At 45.6% G+C, this 16,902-nt stretch overlaps 3 protein-coding genes and 1 long non-coding RNA gene across 7 annotated transcripts in view; 2 read left to right on the top strand and 2 right to left on the bottom strand.

Moving 5' to 3' along the window:
* Window positions 1-16,902, bottom strand: part of LOC103281973 (zinc finger protein 239) — a 264,351-nt gene that overhangs the window by 108,484 nt on the left and 138,965 nt on the right. The gene's annotated exons all lie outside the window — the stretch shown is intronic.
* The window catches only part of LOC107983709 (zinc finger protein 664-like), a 70,045-nt gene that overhangs the window by 35,810 nt on the left and 17,333 nt on the right, over window positions 1-16,902 (top strand). The window contains exons 1-2 of one of the 2 annotated variants that reach the window (XM_062966770.1): window positions 5,168-5,932; window positions 7,114-7,248. The gene's annotated coding sequence lies outside the window, so the exon portion shown is untranslated. Of the gene's footprint in view, window positions 1-5,167; window positions 5,933-7,113; window positions 7,249-16,902 lie in introns of those variants that run through there. The other variant, XM_062966771.1, reaches the window with a different exon arrangement.
* LOC103282708 (zinc finger protein 24) lies at window positions 1,299-5,009 on the bottom strand. The gene is made up of 3 exons (XM_062966787.1): window positions 4,438-5,009; window positions 2,090-2,607; window positions 1,299-1,754 (listed from the first exon to the last, which is right to left on the bottom strand). Exons 2-3 carry the CDS (start codon window positions 2,477-2,479, stop codon window positions 1,551-1,553), a joined length of 594 nt encoding a protein of 197 aa, XP_062822857.1. The 5' UTR covers window positions 2,480-2,607; window positions 4,438-5,009; the 3' UTR covers window positions 1,299-1,550.
* Window positions 4,532-16,569, top strand: LOC134294906 (zinc finger and SCAN domain-containing protein 2-like). The gene is made up of 3 exons (XM_062966746.1): window positions 4,532-4,568; window positions 7,143-7,248; window positions 13,593-16,569. Exons 1-3 carry the CDS (start codon window positions 4,532-4,534, stop codon window positions 14,746-14,748), a joined length of 1,299 nt encoding a protein of 432 aa, XP_062822816.1. The 3' UTR covers window positions 14,749-16,569.

A 16,902-nucleotide genomic window follows, 5' to 3' on the forward strand; every position in this document is an offset into this window, starting at 1 on the left:
ATCCAAAAATTGGTTCGATAAAGAGTGCATAATAGCAAACAAACAGATCCGCTCCCTCTATAACTATTATCGATCCACATCAAACGATCTCCTCCTTATAAACATTCGGGAGTCTAAACAGCTGCTCCAACTGCTTATGGGACAAGTCAAGATAACTGGATGGTCATTGTTAGGGGACCTCTTTTTGGTCCATTCTTGGAGACAGAGACAACTTTTACCTCCTCCAGCCTGCTGGGACTTCTCCTGTTCCCAAAAATGAACAAAGAGGATTGACAGTGGTTCTGGGATTACTGCTGTTAGTTCAATACCCTTGGCTGTAGTTCACCTGGCCCTGGAGACTGGGATTCATTGAATGTGGCCAGGTATTCCTGGATCACTTCTTTACCCATTTTGGGTTGCATTTCCCCAGTTGCTCCATCTTGCTCAGGTAGAATACCCATTTCCTTTTGGGAGATCATGTTCTAACTCTTGCCTATCCCCGGTTAGCATTCCACCACCTTCTCCAGGCACAGACCCTACTCTTGGCACATTTTTTCATCTGACCTCATTTTCTGAGTTAGACTTTTTCCCTACTTATGCTGATTACTTGTTTACATTCCTTGGTGATCCCCCCCCCCCTTTCCATTTCCTGTACATGTCCCTTTTCAATCATAGCTCCGTTGAAATTTCTTTGAACATCGATTCTGGTTTCTTTAGTTCTCTCTTCATTTTTTCCCTCCTTGTTGGCACGGTTTGCAATTGTACCTTCCGTATTTCACTTCTAAGGAAACGCATTCCATCTTGTCTGTTTCAACAGATATTTGGCCATTAATCCTGGAACCAAAGGCACCCCGGCAGGCCCAGTCCTCCTCTCCCAGGAATCCTTCTGCTTACCTGACTCAGTCCCACTCCATCGCAAAGGGGGAGAAACGGCTGAGGATTCGGCCACAGCATCATTCCAGACCCTGGAGAGAAAGCAAGGGGTGGAAAGCTGGTCACATAAACAGGCCTCAGAGGTGACCATTGCAGTCCTATAAAGAAACCGATGAGTTAGGGTTTAGGACTTTATCTCGCAAGCAGTGCTGTGAGGATGTTCGAATGAAACTAGTATTGGTCTTGGTGGTTCAACTGACTAAAGTGATTCTTTGCCGTCTGTTTGTCTTCCAGCTCAGTTTCAGGGCTCGGCTCAGCTTAGGGTCCCACCTGGGAAGACACTGAAGGCTGCGTTTTCAGTCCTATTGCAAGAAAGAAAACTGCAAATCAAACTGAAGTTACACCTCTAGCAACTGAATGCGTACATATAACAATAACAATAATAATGATAATAATAATAATAATTTTATTTCTTACTCGCCTCTCCTTGCAGTTCGAGGGAGGTTACAACATAATTTTAAAAACACAAACATTGTCAAAATTCAACAAAGATATATATATAACTATAAAAGATCTACATTAAAACTGCCTTTCTATAAAATACATATTAAGTCCATAAAACATCACACAAAGGACATGAGTTTAAGATATATACCCATCTCAAGGCCAAATGATCCGGCATGTTCACCTTCTGAAGCTCAAACTGTGGGTGTACAATCATCCCCCCAAAGCGGGATTTCCACTGGCACAAAACCCCAAAACTCCCAGAAGAGTTCCTTCTCACCCTGCAAGGCGGCAGCCCCGTCTCCTTCCCGCTTCAGCTCCTTCTGCCTGAGACTCTGGGTGGTGTCTGGTGGAGATTCCTCTGGTGCAGGGACTTCCATGGAGTTATTGTTATGGGCCTGGAAGAGCACAGAGCATTCCAGAAGGAGTTTGGGAAAAGTTCAGAAATATCACAGACCTATAGACCTTTCTTGAAAGAATAACTCTGAGATGGGAACCTAGTTTGGAACCAATGCCCCCCTCCCCCTCCCATCATTGTCTATGTTCTATCTTGAGCAGAGCATCAACCAAGCTGACGGTAGAGATGGAGGGGCAGAGCAGGTGGGGAGAGAGGCCGAGGGAGCAGGGCCTTGCTTATCCCCCACATCGGTCCCATCTTGGAAGAAAGGCAGGATGTATGTTTAACCTGTCCATCAGTCCCCAGGTTAGTGAAACCCAGAGGGAATGCTCTCACCTGTCCTTCCTGCTCCTTGTCCTCGGCCCGACTCAGGAGGAAGCCTTCCGCCAGGGCCACCGCCTGGGAACAGGTCTCTGCCCCACACTCTCGGACCCAGCTCCCCATCTCTGGGGGCAGGATGCTCAGAAACTGCTCCAGGGTCACCAGGTCCAGCACCTCGGCCTTGGTGTGCTGCTCTGGCTTCAGCCACTGGCGGCACAGATCGTGGAGACGACTGCAAACCCCTCTGGGTCCTTCACCCTCTTGGTAGGAGGACTGCCTGAAGCGCTGGCGCTGTGTGTCCGAGCTGTCAAGGTCCACACTCAGGGACTCATGTCTGGTTCTTTCCCAGGATTCCCCACTGCCCCCAGGTCCTGCTTCAGGTCCACGTGAGTTGGGTCTCTCCATGTTGGAACCACTCTGGTGAAGAACCCAACAGTATCCAAGATGCTTTTCCTTCCTCTTCTTTCTTTCAAGGGAAGGAAATCCCTCCACAGGCTCTACTCCGAAATTCTCAGCCAAAAATCACATTTCCTCTGTGAAAGAAAGGCAGAAAGGTTGTGGGACCAGGCTTTTGAGCAATAGTAGCAGCAGAAATGACAACTATATGATCCAAGGTATAATGACAGACCGCGTTTGGACTTGAAATGTATATTTATAAAGGTTTGAATGTAATTTAATTTAAATGGAATTTTGAAATGTGATTGTAGTTGTTTGATATATGTGTTTCATATTGTAAGCAGAACCAACTGCTACAGACAAAAAACAAGCCAGCTGGGAAGCTGCATCAATTTCCTCTGAAAGATTTTACAATTGATGAAGAAATTAAAAAACCTATGATTCAGTGGGTGAAAAGTCTAGGCTGAGCAATAAGTCCACGAGAATGGGAAGAGCTCTGGTAAAAATGACTAAAATTTATAAGGAGTCACACAATTAAATAAAATTTCAACAAAGTGATACATAGATGGTACATAACTCCAGAAAAACTCTCAAATACACACACACACACATATGATATGTTGGGACTAACGAATTCTGAATAAAAATCCACACAGACATGGAAACTATTCTAGAGTACAAAATCCCATTAAAACCATAACTTTTTCTACTGGGAAACATCAAGAAAGACTCTTTCTTTATATGACAACAGAAGCAAGAACTGAATACGCAAAACTATGGAAACAACAAGACATGCCAACACCAGAAAACTGGATGACAAAAGGTTTTGAAATGGCCAAATAGGACAAACTAACTTTAGCTGTACAACAAACAAATACACAGAAACTTCCAAGAAGAATGGAAGCCATTCATTGAATTCACAAAGCAAAGGAAGATGGCCACAACAGGATCTGTTGACTAAAATATTATTAATAGTATACAGTTACATTTTGTACTATTTCTGAACTCTTTATTCAAGAGACTTTGAATAATTGACCTATCAGCACTCTTTGATTAGAACACAAAAGGTTGCGAGCCTTGTTAATTAGGTATTTTAGAGCGACAACATATATATTAATACATATTTGTGTAGTGTTTAAATAAAAGAAGATAACAATGCAACATAGTGAATTCTTACCCACACAATCCTAATTTACTAACTAATGGAATTGATATTTTAGATCTATATGGCAGTCGTTATGATATGAAATACATGCAAAGAACTGGAAAAGAAGGCGGGAAGGAGAGTGGATAGCGTGGGAAGGCAAAGTCCTGAGGACAAGAGTGCATTTGTTTCTGTCACAGAGGACATTTGGATCTTCCAAAACTTTAGACACTGTCTATAATACTAGGGCTTGGGTTAAAGAGATAAAGAGCTATAACAAAGACAAGGCTTCTCTTCCCCCCTCCACCCCCTTCCTTTTCCTCATGATACAGAAGACATTGATATAGTTCTTTTAAAAAATATAGACACCCCTTGTTATACAGCAGACGCATAATATTCAATATTCAAAACAATTCTATAATACATTTTTGCATCCACTGTTATTTTCACCTATATATATATATATTATCCCATACCACCGTGTGTCCCCCCCCCCCCCAAAGCAATTTCTTTGATACCTCATCTGTCCCAAATTTCGTTTCCTCTTGTGGAGGTCATTCTCCATCCCTCCATCTCAGGCCAGGAAGGAAGGAGTGAGAGATGGAGGCGGGACACACAAATAAAGTTGTTGCTGAGGTGTTCCTGCGAGTATCTTTGTAGATCTTAGGAAACTATTTCTTGATTTAAGGCATTGACATGCTGGCTGATATCCAAACAGGGGATGGGCCAGAGATGTCACTGCCTTGGTCCTTTCATTACAGGCTGCTACTTCCCCACAGATGTCAGATGGTGCCATAATAATCATAATAATAATAATAAATACCATTTCATTTCTAGACTGCCCTCTCTCCCCAGAGGGACTCAACAGTATCATTTCTCCAGTGGTGTGGGGCGCAGACATCCTGTGACGGTGCGGCATGTCTCATGAAGAGCCACGTCCACTGTTTGAACGTGGTGAGATGTCTTCCCCACTGGGCCTGTGAATTCAGCAGCAGAGGAGCCAAGCGCCTGTCTTTCCAGGGCCTGGTTGGGATCCCCAGGTTGTGCCAGTCAGCTTTTGTACCATGTGATTTCTACCACCCACTTTTGGCTTGAGAGTCAAGCAGGGCTTCTTGTTGATTGCTGTCTTGTATATTGTTCCTGTTTTGTATGGGATCTTTCTGTGAGCCACGCCGAGTCCCCTCTGGGGGAGATGGTGGCAGGATACAAATGTTGTTGTTGTTGTTGTTGTTGTTGTTGTCCCTTTGTCTGCATGTCCCTCTGTTGTGAATGTCCATGCCAGCTGATCCCTGGGGGCCCCTCCCTTTCCGAGCGCCCTTCCTTCCTTCCTTCCTTCTCTTGGTCTGTTGACCTCCCTTCCCCAGTCCCTTGCTCTCTCTCTCTCTCTCTCTCTCTCTCTCTCTCTCTCTCTCTCTCTCTCTCTCTCTCTCTCTCCCCGCAGTCTTGAGGTGGAGGTGAAGGTGAGGCCTGCGGGGCCTGAGGGGAGGCCTTCTGGGAGTTGGAGTCCAAAACCCCGCCCCGGAGGGAGGCCCGGAGCTTGCCCAGGCCTGGCTGAGAGAGAGAGAGAGAGAGAGAGAGAGAGAGAGCGAGAGAGAGCGGTGGTGGCCTGTGTTCCCAGGGAGAGAACGAGAGAGGAAGGCCCGCCTGGGAGTGGGCCAGGCCCGGGCCCTCCTCGGCCTCCCCTCCCTCCCTCCCTCCCTCCCTCCCTCCCTCCCTTGGGCCTTGGCTCCTCTTGGGCCCTCGGGAGGAGGCCTGGCAACGAGACTCACCAGGACTGACGAGGCGGAGGACGAGGCCGCAGGCTCGGGCTCGGAGAGAAGGAAGGAAGGAAGGAAGGAAGGAAGGAAGGAAGGAAGGAAGGAAGGAAGGAAGGAAGAAGGCAGGCCCCGCCCCTCCCCGCCCCTCCCCCCTCGCTCCCGGCTCAGGCCTCGGCCTTCCCAACGGTCACTCAGCCCGTCACATGACCCGCGGGCGGGAAGGCCAGGGCGAGGCTGCCCGGAGACTGGTGACGCGGAGAGACCAGGCCGATCCCCATTGGCCCATTTCTGGAAGGACCCTTCACGGCCCAAGGGCGAGGGGAGGGTCGGGGGCGTTCCTGCCCGGAGACCGATGACGCGCGAGAGGAAGGCGGGTTCCCATTGGCGGACCGTGAAGCGAAGGGGGGAAGGCGGGGGGGGGGGGAGAAGCGCCTAGTTCCCTCAGGCGAAGCCCCGCCTTCCACCCTTTCCTGTGAGCGCCCTTCGAGGAAGAGGGAGGAGGAGGAGGAGGAGGAGGAGGAGGAGGCCTTTCGGGAGAGAGAGAGAGAGAGAGAGGAGCAGGTCAGGGGCAGCTGGGTGAGGGTTCGGGGTCCCTGCTGACGGGCCTCCCTTCCCCGTCCGGCCTTGGCCTGTCTGTCTGTCCCGGGGAGGCTGCGGCCTGCTCGGCCCTCCAGGCCCTCTGCGCATGCGCCTTCCAAAACGGGGCAGCCAGGTTGCTGACACCCCCCCCCCCTCCACTGACTGACAGCCTGTCACTGGGCACAAGTCAAAGGGCTGGTGATGGCCTTTCAAGCCCTGGATGGTTCAGGTCCAGACTGTTTGGCTGATCCCATCTCATGGGCTACGCTTTTGGGATGTTGTGTTTTAGAGGCACTGATGTATTAATTCCTTGGGATTGGAATGCATTTGATTGTATATTGTTGGGATTGGTCCCCATAGAAACCACCCCAAGTCCCCTCGCAGAGATGGCGCGGGATACAAAAATAAAGTTGTTGTTATTATTATTATTTGAAACATAACAAGATGAGTCCACAGCAGACACTCTGCTGGCTGTCTTGGATCACACCTCGGACACTTCCCCAATGTCTAGGACTGTGTGATGTATCGGCGAGTAATGCGTGCCTCTCCCAATAAGGTGGCCTTCTGCAGCTGGCAGAGGGTAATTTTGTCAGCGCCGATTGTGTTTAAGTGCAGGCCAAGGTTTTTAGCCACTGCACCCACTGGGACCACCTTGACTGGCTTGTGCCAGAGTCCTTGTAATTCGATCTTTAAATCCTCATATCATGTCAGCTTTTCTAGTTGTTTCTCCTCAATCCTGCTGTCACCTGGGATGACAATATTGACAGTCCATACTTTTTTTTAACACGATCGTGAGGTCAGGGGTCTTGTGCTCCAAAACCCTGTCTGTCTGAATTCGGAAGTCCCAGATTAGCTTGACATGTTCATTCTCTGTAACGTTTTCGGGCTTGTGATTCCACCAGTTCTTTGTTGCAGGCAGATGGTATTTGTGGCACAAGTTCCAATTAATCATCTGAGCAACGGTGTTCTGCCTCTGCTTGTAGTCTGTCTGTGCAATCTTTCTGCAGCAGCTGAGGGTGTGATCTATTGTTTCATCTGTTTATTATTATTATTATTATTATTATTATTATTATTATTATTATGGAGCTCCTGATCTGCTGAACTGCTGTTGTTGCTGCTTTGCCCTTTTTGACTGCTTTGTCCTTTTTTGGAAATGGCAACAGACGCATAACCCGGACCCTTCCCTCGGCAGAGAGGGCCGTCCTGCGGAAAGAAGGGCGTCTGCAGGGAGGGATTGGCGGAGGCCGTGCAGAAGAAGCTCCAGGCCGAAGTGGAGAAGGAACAGCAGGTGCCAAAAGGTGAGGCGGACTTGGGAGTAGTTTGGGTATCTTTAGCTGAGAGGGAAAGAAAGGCCGAGGGGACAGGAGAGCCAATATGGGGAAGGATGTCCCACTGAGGAGAAAAGGGCAAGTTTTTCCTGCTACTCTGGAGACTAAAATGGAAAGCAGTTGATTCACATTGTGGGAAAGAAGCTTCCAACTAAACATTGGGAAGCATTTCTGGATGGCAAGAGCAGTTCAGCCATGGAAGCCTGGTCCCTTCTCAGGAGCCTCCCTTCCCAAGCCCTGGCCTTCCACTTCCGGGGACTCCATGTCCCAGAATCCCTGATCTTGGGCCAAGGCAGCTGAGGCTTCTGGGTGCTAAAGTCCAAGAAATCCCAGAGGAATAGAGTTTGGGAATCCCTGCTCAAGAGAGTGGAGGGAATAATGATAATAATAGTAATAGTAATAACTTTCTTTCTAACCCTCCCTCTCTCCCCAAAGGGAATGGCTCTCTTGGACTACAACGCCCAGAAACCCTCCTGGCATGAGGGTTGGAGGAACCTGGGAGTTCTATCCCAAGACAAATATCTCCCAAGTCCTTGAGGAGGAGGCGGGGGAGGGGGAGGCGGCAGCCTTGGCCTAGGACTGAGACACGAGGAATCCCCGAAGCCAGAGGGTTGGAAGGGACCCCAAGGGCCACCCAGCCCCACCCCCTTCTGCCAGGCAGGGAAACACAATCCAAATCCTCCCGACAGATCTCCATCCAGCCTCTGACTAAATCCTCCAAAGAAGGAGCTCCCACCAGACTCTGAGGCAGAGAGTTCCCCTGCTGAACAGCTCTTCTTCTTGCCCTCAGGAAGTCCTTCCTCGTGTTTGGGAGGAATCCCTTTTCTTGCCGTTTGACCTCCTGGCTCCGTTGTCCCTTAGTCTCCAGAGCAGCAGAAAGGAAGCCTTTCCCCCTCCTCTTCCTCACCAATGGGACATCTTTTTGGATTTTGAAACATGCCTGCAGTCAAATCTGGATGACTGACAGAACTTGGAGGACTCTCCTCAAAAATAAAACTTGACAAGCCTAGCAAACATAGTCACATAGTGTAAATGTACACAGAATAAACACTTCAAACAGCTCAGACCTTATTAAGTGGTCAGATGGTGTCCAATTGAGATCAATTCCAGTATCTAGACAGGATTTAATATATCTAGACAATGATACATATTGAGTCGTATTAGTCTTCCTCCTCTCAGTAGGCCAGAGTGCATAGATGTGTTTTTAGTTTGAAGGCAAGGAGGGAGGGGGCAGTTTTTCGTTCTTTTGGGAGGGATTTCCAGAGGAGGGGAGGAGCACGGAGAAGGCCCCCTTTCTCGTTCCCACCAGCCGTGCTTGAGACGGGGGTGGGACTGAGAGCAGGGCCTCCTCCGCAGATCGCAGTGCTCGAGCCGGTTTGTAAACAGGGACGCGATTCTGCAAATAGTCTGCATCTCCGTTTACAAACCGGTTCGAGCACTGCGATCCTAAACTCAACAAGCTCTATGAGGTATGACGAGCCAGATGAGAGCCCGAGTCTCTTCTGGTGTGGGAGAATCAGCCATCTACAAAGATGTTGCCAAGGGGAAGCCGAACACTTGATGAACCAACATAGTATATTATTTGAGAACACAGAAATGTTGGATTACTCTGACAACTACCATGTCAGACTACACAGAAAAGCCATTGAAATCCACAAGCATGTGGACAATTTCAACAGAAAGGAGAAAACCATGAAATTGAACACAATCTGGCTACCAGTATGAAAAAAGACTCTAAAATCAGTAAATAAAAATCAACACTCAAAAAATGAGAATTGCAGGCATGAAACAATGGGTCAGCTAACACCTCCCAACAAAGGATTCCCCCAGGCAGAAAGCAGGCAGGCTTTGAAAATGAAATTCAGTGTCAATCAAGGTGGCCAGCTGCAACATTCATACTTGCCTCAGGCAGACAAGAGTTCTTTCTCCCACCCTTGTCATTACACAGATATATAAACCCCACGTGCCTAGTTTCCAACAGACCTCCATTATGAAAACGGGTGCCTTTTGGGAGATTGGAATGGAGTGATTTCACCAAAGAAAGACAAACTCTCGGGGAGGGGGATGCAAAGAATATACTGTATATACGCAAGTATAAGCCTCTCCTCCTTTCCCGTGCAGCGCACGCCTTCCTCTCCTCGGCACTCGTCTTTCCCACTTTTCTTTATTCGTATACACACTGCATTTCCCCCAAAATGTATAGTTAAAATAAACTATGGTGATTATTGGAAGAATATATAAGCACATTTACATTGAAGAAGCTTAGAATAATAATTTAATCACAGTTGGAAAGTCTTAAATTGCAGTTGTATGTAAATATTCAAAAACATTTAACCTTCTGATGCCTCCATTAATCTAATTTTATTGCTATCTATTTTTATTTTGAAATGTACCAGTACCTGCTGCATTTCCCACCCCGTCTTATACTTGAGTCAATAGTTTTTCCCAGTTTTTTGTGTTAAATTAGGTGCCTCGGCTTTTACTCGAGTATATACAGTACACAATTTTCAGAAAGACAAAATACTTTCTCTAGAATGGAAAAGATATGGATATCTGCCAAACTCAAAACCTGTTCAAAAGACAGAACTCCTACCCAAAACTATCTCAGATCATAATCCAGTGACTCTAGCAATTAAAAAGAAAGTAAAAAATGGCCCTTCCCCATTTCGGCCCATTTCGGCACATGTTGCACTTTGCCTGGGTTCTATGAATTAGACTCCAGTGTTAATATTGTATGTTTTATGTTGATTTAACGATTGTTTTTACTGTAATTGATGTTTTTATTGGATAACTTTTATTGCTGTGTTTTGATATTTGATTGTTTTATCGGGCAAGGCCCCATGTAAGCTGCCCCGAGTCCCTTCGGGGAGATGGGGCGGGGTATAAAAATAAAGTTATTATTATTATTATTAAAAACACTTAGATGGCAGCTAAATGAATCACTACTGCAAAAGGAGGACGTAATTGAGAATTTGAAAGAAAAACTGAAAGAATATTTGGAACTTAATTTAAATCAAGTTACAGATATTCAAACAGTATGGGATGCCAGTACAGCTTATATTAGAGAATACTTTATAAAATGCAACACTGAAATGAGAAAGAATAGACAGAAATATTTTCAGATAATTTCAGATGATATTAAAAAAGAAGAGGAGTTAAAGAAAAATCCTTTGAATTCAAACATTCTAACTCAGATAAAACTCCTACAAAAGCAATTATTGTGTTACTAGTTAATGAATTGGAAACTAAAATAAAGAATGCAAAAAAAAATATTTTGAATCAGCTAACAAACCAAGGAAATAGTTAGCATATACGTTGAGGAAAGAAAGCCCAAAAATGTAATTGTCAATTATTTATTTATGTATGTATTTATTTATGACATTTCTACCCCGCCTTTCTCTACCCTGAAGGGGACTTACTGTTAAGATACAACATGAGGATAAAATATTAATAGATGATATCAACAGGCGTTAAAATATTATTACATTAATTTATATAAGGCTGACCACATATCTCTACAAGACATTGAGAATAATTTAATTCAGCGAAAGACGCCAAAAATAAATGTTCACAGTTCACAGCCTGTTATGCCTTCAGCTTTGCTGCATTGTTGGATTTTAATCGGTAGGGTTAGATTTTATTTTGTGCAGAGTATCTTTGCGCACCGTCCCCTTTGGACCTGAGGAGGGATTGTTTGTTGTTAGGCAAGTGTTAAAGCATTTCTCACCAGGCAATGGGCTCACCCTCTTCCCCTGGGTTTGTTACAGCACGAGACTTGTTTTTCATGTTCCATGAGATCTTTCTCTGTTCAACTCCTGAAGAGATTTTCCCCTCATTTGTCTGCAGGTAACTTCTGAAAAAGCTCTGCAAAGAATACGTTGTGAGAGCTTTGCCCAAGGAGTGCTCTAAGTCTAAAGGGACTTCAAAATACACAGCAATGACAACAAGAAAAAATAAGTAATAAAAATATATTTCAAGCTACAAACCTATGCAGTTAAGAGGAGGAAATAAGATTGTGCTGAAAAAAGAGAGGCTTGGGAAAGCGAGCAGAAGGCTACAGCAATACAAAGACTGTGCTGCTCAGGAGGTTATATCTGTGAACCCCTGGCATAATATTTGAATTATAAATATAAAAGAATGGCAAGTCCTCTACCTCCCTATCCTAGATCACACACAGGGGAGAAGTTACATCAGTGTATGGAATGTGGGAAACAATTTGATTGGAAAAGTAATCTTACTAGACATGAAAGGACCCACACAGGGGAGAAGCCATATGAATGTGTGGAATGTGGAAAGAGCTTCAGTCAGAGTGACAAATTACGTTCCCATCAAAGGACCCACACAGGGGAGAAACCCTATAAATGCATAGAATGTGGAGAAAGCTTCAGTCGGAGTGACAGTCTACGTTCCCATCAAAGGACCCACACAGGGGAGAAGCCATATAAATGCATGGAATGTGGAGAAAACTTCAGTCGGAGTGACAGTCTACGTTCCCATCAAAGGAAGCACACAGGGGAGAAGCCATATAAATGCATAGAATGTGGAGAAAGCTTCAGTCGGAGTGACAGTCTACGTTCCCATCAAAGGAAGCACACAGGGGAGAAGCCCTATAAATGCATGGAATGTGGAGAAAACTTCAGTCGGAGAGACAAACTACGTTCCCATCAAAGGACCCACACAGGGGAGAAGCCATATAAATGCATAGAATGTGGAGAAAACTTCAGTCGGAGAGACAAACTACGTTCCCATCAAAGGACCCACACAGGGGAGAAGCCATATAAATGCATAGAATGTGGAGAAAGCTTCAGTCGGAGAGACAATCGACGTTCCCATCAAAGGACCCACACAGGGGAGAAGCCATATAAATGCATAGAATGTGGAGAAAGCTTCAGTTGGAGTGACAGTCTACGTTCCCATCAACGGACCCACACAGGGGAGAAGCCATATAAATGCATAGAATGTGGAAAGAGTTTCAGTCAGAGTGGACATCTACGTTCCCATCAAAGGACCCACACAGGGGAGAAGCCACATAAATGCATGAAATGTGGAGAAAGCTTCAGTCAGAGTGGCAGTCTACGTTCCCATCAAAGGACCCACACAGGGGAGAAGCCACATAAATGCATAGAATGTGGAGAAAGCTTCAGTCAGAGTGGCAGTCTACGTTCCCATCAAAGGACCCACACAGGGGAGAAGCCACATAAATGCGTAGAATGCGGAAAGAGCTTCAGTCACAGTGGCAGTCTACGTTCCCATCAAAAGACCCACACAGGGGAGAAGCCACATAAATGCATGAAATGTGGAGAAAGCTTCAGTCAGAGTGGCAGTCTACGTTCCCATCAAAGGACCCACACAGGGGAGAAGCCACATAAATGCATGGAATGTGGAGAAAGCCTCAGTCAGAGTGGCAGTCTATGTTCCCATCAAAGGACCCACACAGGGGAGAAGCCATATAAATGCATGGAATGTGGAGAAAGCCTCAGTCAGAGTGGCAGTCTATGTTCCCATCAAAGGACCCACACAGGGGAGAAGCCACATAAATGCATGGAATGTGGAGAAAGCCTCAGTCAGAGTGGCAGTCTACGTTCCCATCAAAGGACCCACACAGGGGAGAAGCCATATAAATGCATGGAATGTGGAGAAAGCCTCAGTCAGAGTGGCAGTCTATGTTCCCATCAAAGGACCCACACAGGGGAGAAGCCATATAAATGCATAGAATGTGGAGAAAGCCTCAGTCAGAGTGGCAGTCTACGTTCCCATCAAAGGACCCACACAGGGGAGAAGCCATATAAATGCATGGAATGTGGAGAAAGCTTCAGCCGGAGTGACAGTCTACGTTCCCATCAAAGGAAGCACACAGGGGAGAAGCCCTATAAATGCATGGAATGTGGAGAAAACTTCAGTCACAGTGGCAGTCTACGTTCCCATCAAAAGAAGCACACAGGGGAGAAGCCACATAAATGCATAGAATGTGGAGAAAGCTTCAGTCGGAGAGACAAACTACGTTCCCATCAAAGGACCCACACAGGGGAGAAGCCATATAAATGCATAGAATGTGGAGAAAGCTTCAGTCGGAGAGACAATCTACGTTCCCATCAAAGGACCCACACAGGGGAGAAGCCATATAAATGCATAGAATGTGGAAAGAGTTTCAGTCAGAGTGGACATCTACGTTCTCATCAAAGGACCCACACAGGGGAGAAGCCACATAAATGCATGAAATGTGGAGAAAGCTTCAGTCAGAGTGGCAGTCTACGTTCCCATCAAAAGACCCACACAGGGGAGAAGCCACATAAATGCATGAAATGTGGAGAAAGCCTCAGTCAGAGTGGCAGTCTATGTTCCCATCAAAGGACCCACACAGGGGAGAAGCCATATAAATGCATGGAATGTGGAGAAAGCCTCAGTCAGAGTGGCAGTCTATGTTCCCATCAAAAGACCCACACAGGGGAGAAGCCACATAAATGCATGAAATGTGGAGAAAGCCTCAGTCAGAGTGGCAGTCTACGTTCCCATCAAAGGACCCACACAGGGGAGAAGCCATATAAATGCATGGAATGTGGAGAAAGCCTCAGTCAGAGTGGCAGTCTATGTTCCCATCAAAGGACCCACACAGGGGAGAAGCCATATAAATGCATAGAATGTGGAGAAAGCCTCAGTCAGAGTGGCAGTCTACGTTCCCATCAAAGGACCCACACAGGGGAGAAGCCATATAAATGCATGGAATGTGGAGAAAGCTTCAGCCGGAGTGACAGTCTACGTTCCCATCAAAGGAAGCACACAGGGGAGAAGCCCTATAAATGCATGGAATGTGGAGAAAACTTCAGTCACAGTGGCAGTCTACGTTCCCATCAAAAGAAGCACACAGGGGAGAAGCCACATAAATGCATAGAATGTGGAGAAAGCTTCAGTCGGAGAGACAATCTACGTTCCCATCAAAGGACCCACACAGGGGAGAAGCCATATAAATGCATAGAATGTGGAGAAAGCTTCAGTCGGAGTGACAGTCTACGTTCCCATCAAAGGACCCACACAGGTGAGAAGCCATATAAATGCATAGAATGTGGAAAGAGTTTCAGTCAGAGTGGACATCTACGTTCCCATCAAAGGACCCACACAGGGGAGAAGCCACATAAATGCATAGAACGTGGAAAGAGTTTCAGTCAGAGTGGACATCTACGTTCTCATCAAAGGACCCACACAGGGGAGAAGCCACATAAATGCATGAAATGTGGAGAAAGCTTCAGTCAGAGTGGCAGTCTACGTTCCCATCAAAAGACCCACACAGGGGAGAAGCCACATAAATGCATGAAATGTGGAGAAAGCTTCAGTCAGAGTGGCAGTCTACGTTCCCATCAAAGGACCCACACAGGGGAGAAGCCATATAAATGCATAGAATGTGGAGAAAGCCTCAGTCAGAGTGGCAGTCTATGTTCCCATCAAAGGACCCACACAGAGGAGAAGTCACCTTAATGCACGGAATAGGAACAGAGCTTTAGAAAAAGTTCAGCATACAGTAGATATCACAGAACTCATGTACCTCTAGAGGAGACGGGCCTTTGAGTTTCCGAATCTATAAAAACACATTGGAAGGAAAGAGGAAGGCCAGCACCTTGCTCTCTCTCCACCATGAATCGGAGTTTGTGTGGCCTTGGTTGACGGCTACTGGGAGCAGGTGTCACTCAGAATGGCAGCAAGCTTGGAAGGGGTTCACCTAACCTCCTCCGCAAAGAGACCCATCGCAGGCCTCTAGGATGATGTGTGAAGGTTTGCTGAAATGAGCAGCAGCAGAGATCTCTGGATTAAAGGGTTCTGAAAAAGAATAGCTCTTTGTTTGCAGATAACGTCGTATCTTCATACTCCTGCCTTATTTCTTGGCTCTTCTGCATTCAATGGCATCAATTGTTTCCCATGCATGTGTACTGTATGTACTGTGATCTGTCCTGAGTCCCTTGGTTGAAATTTTGGGTGCTAGCCCTGAACTTTTAACCCTTTTCTGGACTTTGTTGTATCCTGAATCATTGACTCTAAATTCTGGACTGACGTCTAGGTTTCGTATATGGACTTGGACTTTGTTTGTATCCCTGATTTTCTGGCTTGACTTTGGGACTCTAAATTCGGTTTGTACTCTTGATTTCTTGGTTGTTGTTTTATCAACTCAGCTGAATGAACTCCTGGCATGTGATTGTTGGGACTGTGACCTTGGTTCTTGTTAATTTTCACTCCTGACCTGTATCTGCAGTACTCAACTTGTCCGCAATAATTGGACTCTTGACCTGCACTTGTATTCATTGTTCCTTCAACTGTGTTGCTCCAATTATTTTAGCTCAGTGGCTCCCAACCTTTTTTTAACTAGGGATCATTTGACAAGGGACCACTCTCCAAAATTAGTACCAGAAGGGTTATAAATCAGTTTTTGGTCAACTTTAGATTTGGTTTGGTTATTTGGAGTGATGATTCAGAACATTGCATTGGATAGACCACGTCAGCTCTCATTCCTGATATGCCATCCAGTTAGTCGTCATCTGCTCGCCCACAGAAAACCATATTTAATAATCCTCAGGACTATAAGAGGGTTTCGCGAGACCAGTCACTCTCATTGTAATGGTGTAGTAACTGTGAGGCTGTGAACCCTATTTTAGTTCTTGCGGATCACTGGTGGTCCATGGACCCCAGGTTGGGAACCACTGTTTTAGCTGGACTGAAGACTTTAGTTTTCCTATAAAATATGGTCTTGGCTTGTCTTGTGTTTGTTTAATAAACCTCAGACTTTATACCAAGAGAGCCCTGGAACATGAGACCATCAGCCTTGCTTTGTGTGTACTTATCCCTGTGTAGAGTGAAACCCTTTCTGCATATGAGACTGTTCAATCCCCACCTTTGGCAAAGGGTCCATTAGGACACACAGTATCCCTCCCCAACTGCAGAGAATGGAAGACAAAAAAATGACTACAACGACTGATGAAGATTCATGAATCCGTTGAGATGGACATATTAACTACATTGATGAAGTATAGAACCGCATTGAAAGGAAATAAGAGTAAATAGAGATACAAATCATATAGTGAGTGAGTTTTGTAAATTAGCGTTTGATGTCAGTTAGTTTTGTTCTTATTGTGCAAGGTGTGTGTCTTGTTCCCTTTATATTTGTTAAATAGTCCTTTTTTAAAAAAATGTACCAAAATTATTATTTGTATAAAATATTGTTTTTAAATACCAAAATTGTAATTTGTGTAAACATGCTTTGATTTGTTTTTCTTCTTTAGTCTTTGAATAAATATTGTTTTTTAAAAACGAGTGTGATACAGCAGCTTTGAAAAGCCAGTGTGATTTTAGGCTGTACCAATGGGAGGGTGATGTCTAGATCTGGGTAAGTTTTAGTCAACTCTCTTCTACGCTTTGATCAGACCTGATCTGGAATAACCTTGTGTCCAGTTCTGGGCAGCACCATTCAAGCAAGATTTTGAGATGTCTCCAGAGAAGGGCTCTAGGGAATGGCCGAGGGTGATGGGTGTGTTTAGTTCAGAGGGGAAAAAAGGCCAAGGGGACAAGAGAGCCAATATTTGGAAGGATGTCCCTTTGAAAAGAAATTGGCAAGTTTTTCCTGCTTCTCTGGAGACTAAAATA

This window comes from Anolis carolinensis, unplaced genomic scaffold (assembly GCF_035594765.1).
Source record: "Anolis carolinensis isolate JA03-04 unplaced genomic scaffold, rAnoCar3.1.pri scaffold_29, whole genome shotgun sequence".
Lineage (NCBI taxonomy): Eukaryota > Metazoa > Chordata > Lepidosauria > Squamata > Dactyloidae > Anolis > Anolis carolinensis.

Coding starts and splice junctions, on each gene's coding strand:
- LOC103282708 (XM_062966787.1), bottom strand. CDS start 2,479: ATGGAGAGACCCAACTCACGTGGACCTGAAGCAGGACCTGGGGGCAGT. Junction 1,755..2,089: donor ACAAGGAGCAGGAAGGACAG/GTGAGAGCATTC, acceptor GTGCTCTTCCAG/GCCCATAACAATAACTCCAT.
- LOC134294906 (XM_062966746.1), top strand. CDS start 4,532: ATGTCTCATGAAGAGCCACGTCCACTGTTTGAACGTG. Junction 4,569..7,142: donor ACGTCCACTGTTTGAACGTG/GTGAGATGTCTT, acceptor TTCCCTCGGCAG/AGAGGGCCGTCCTGCGGAAA. Junction 7,249..13,592: donor GGAACAGCAGGTGCCAAAAG/GTGAGGCGGACT, acceptor ATGTGGAGAAAG/CCTCAGTCAGAGTGGCAGTC.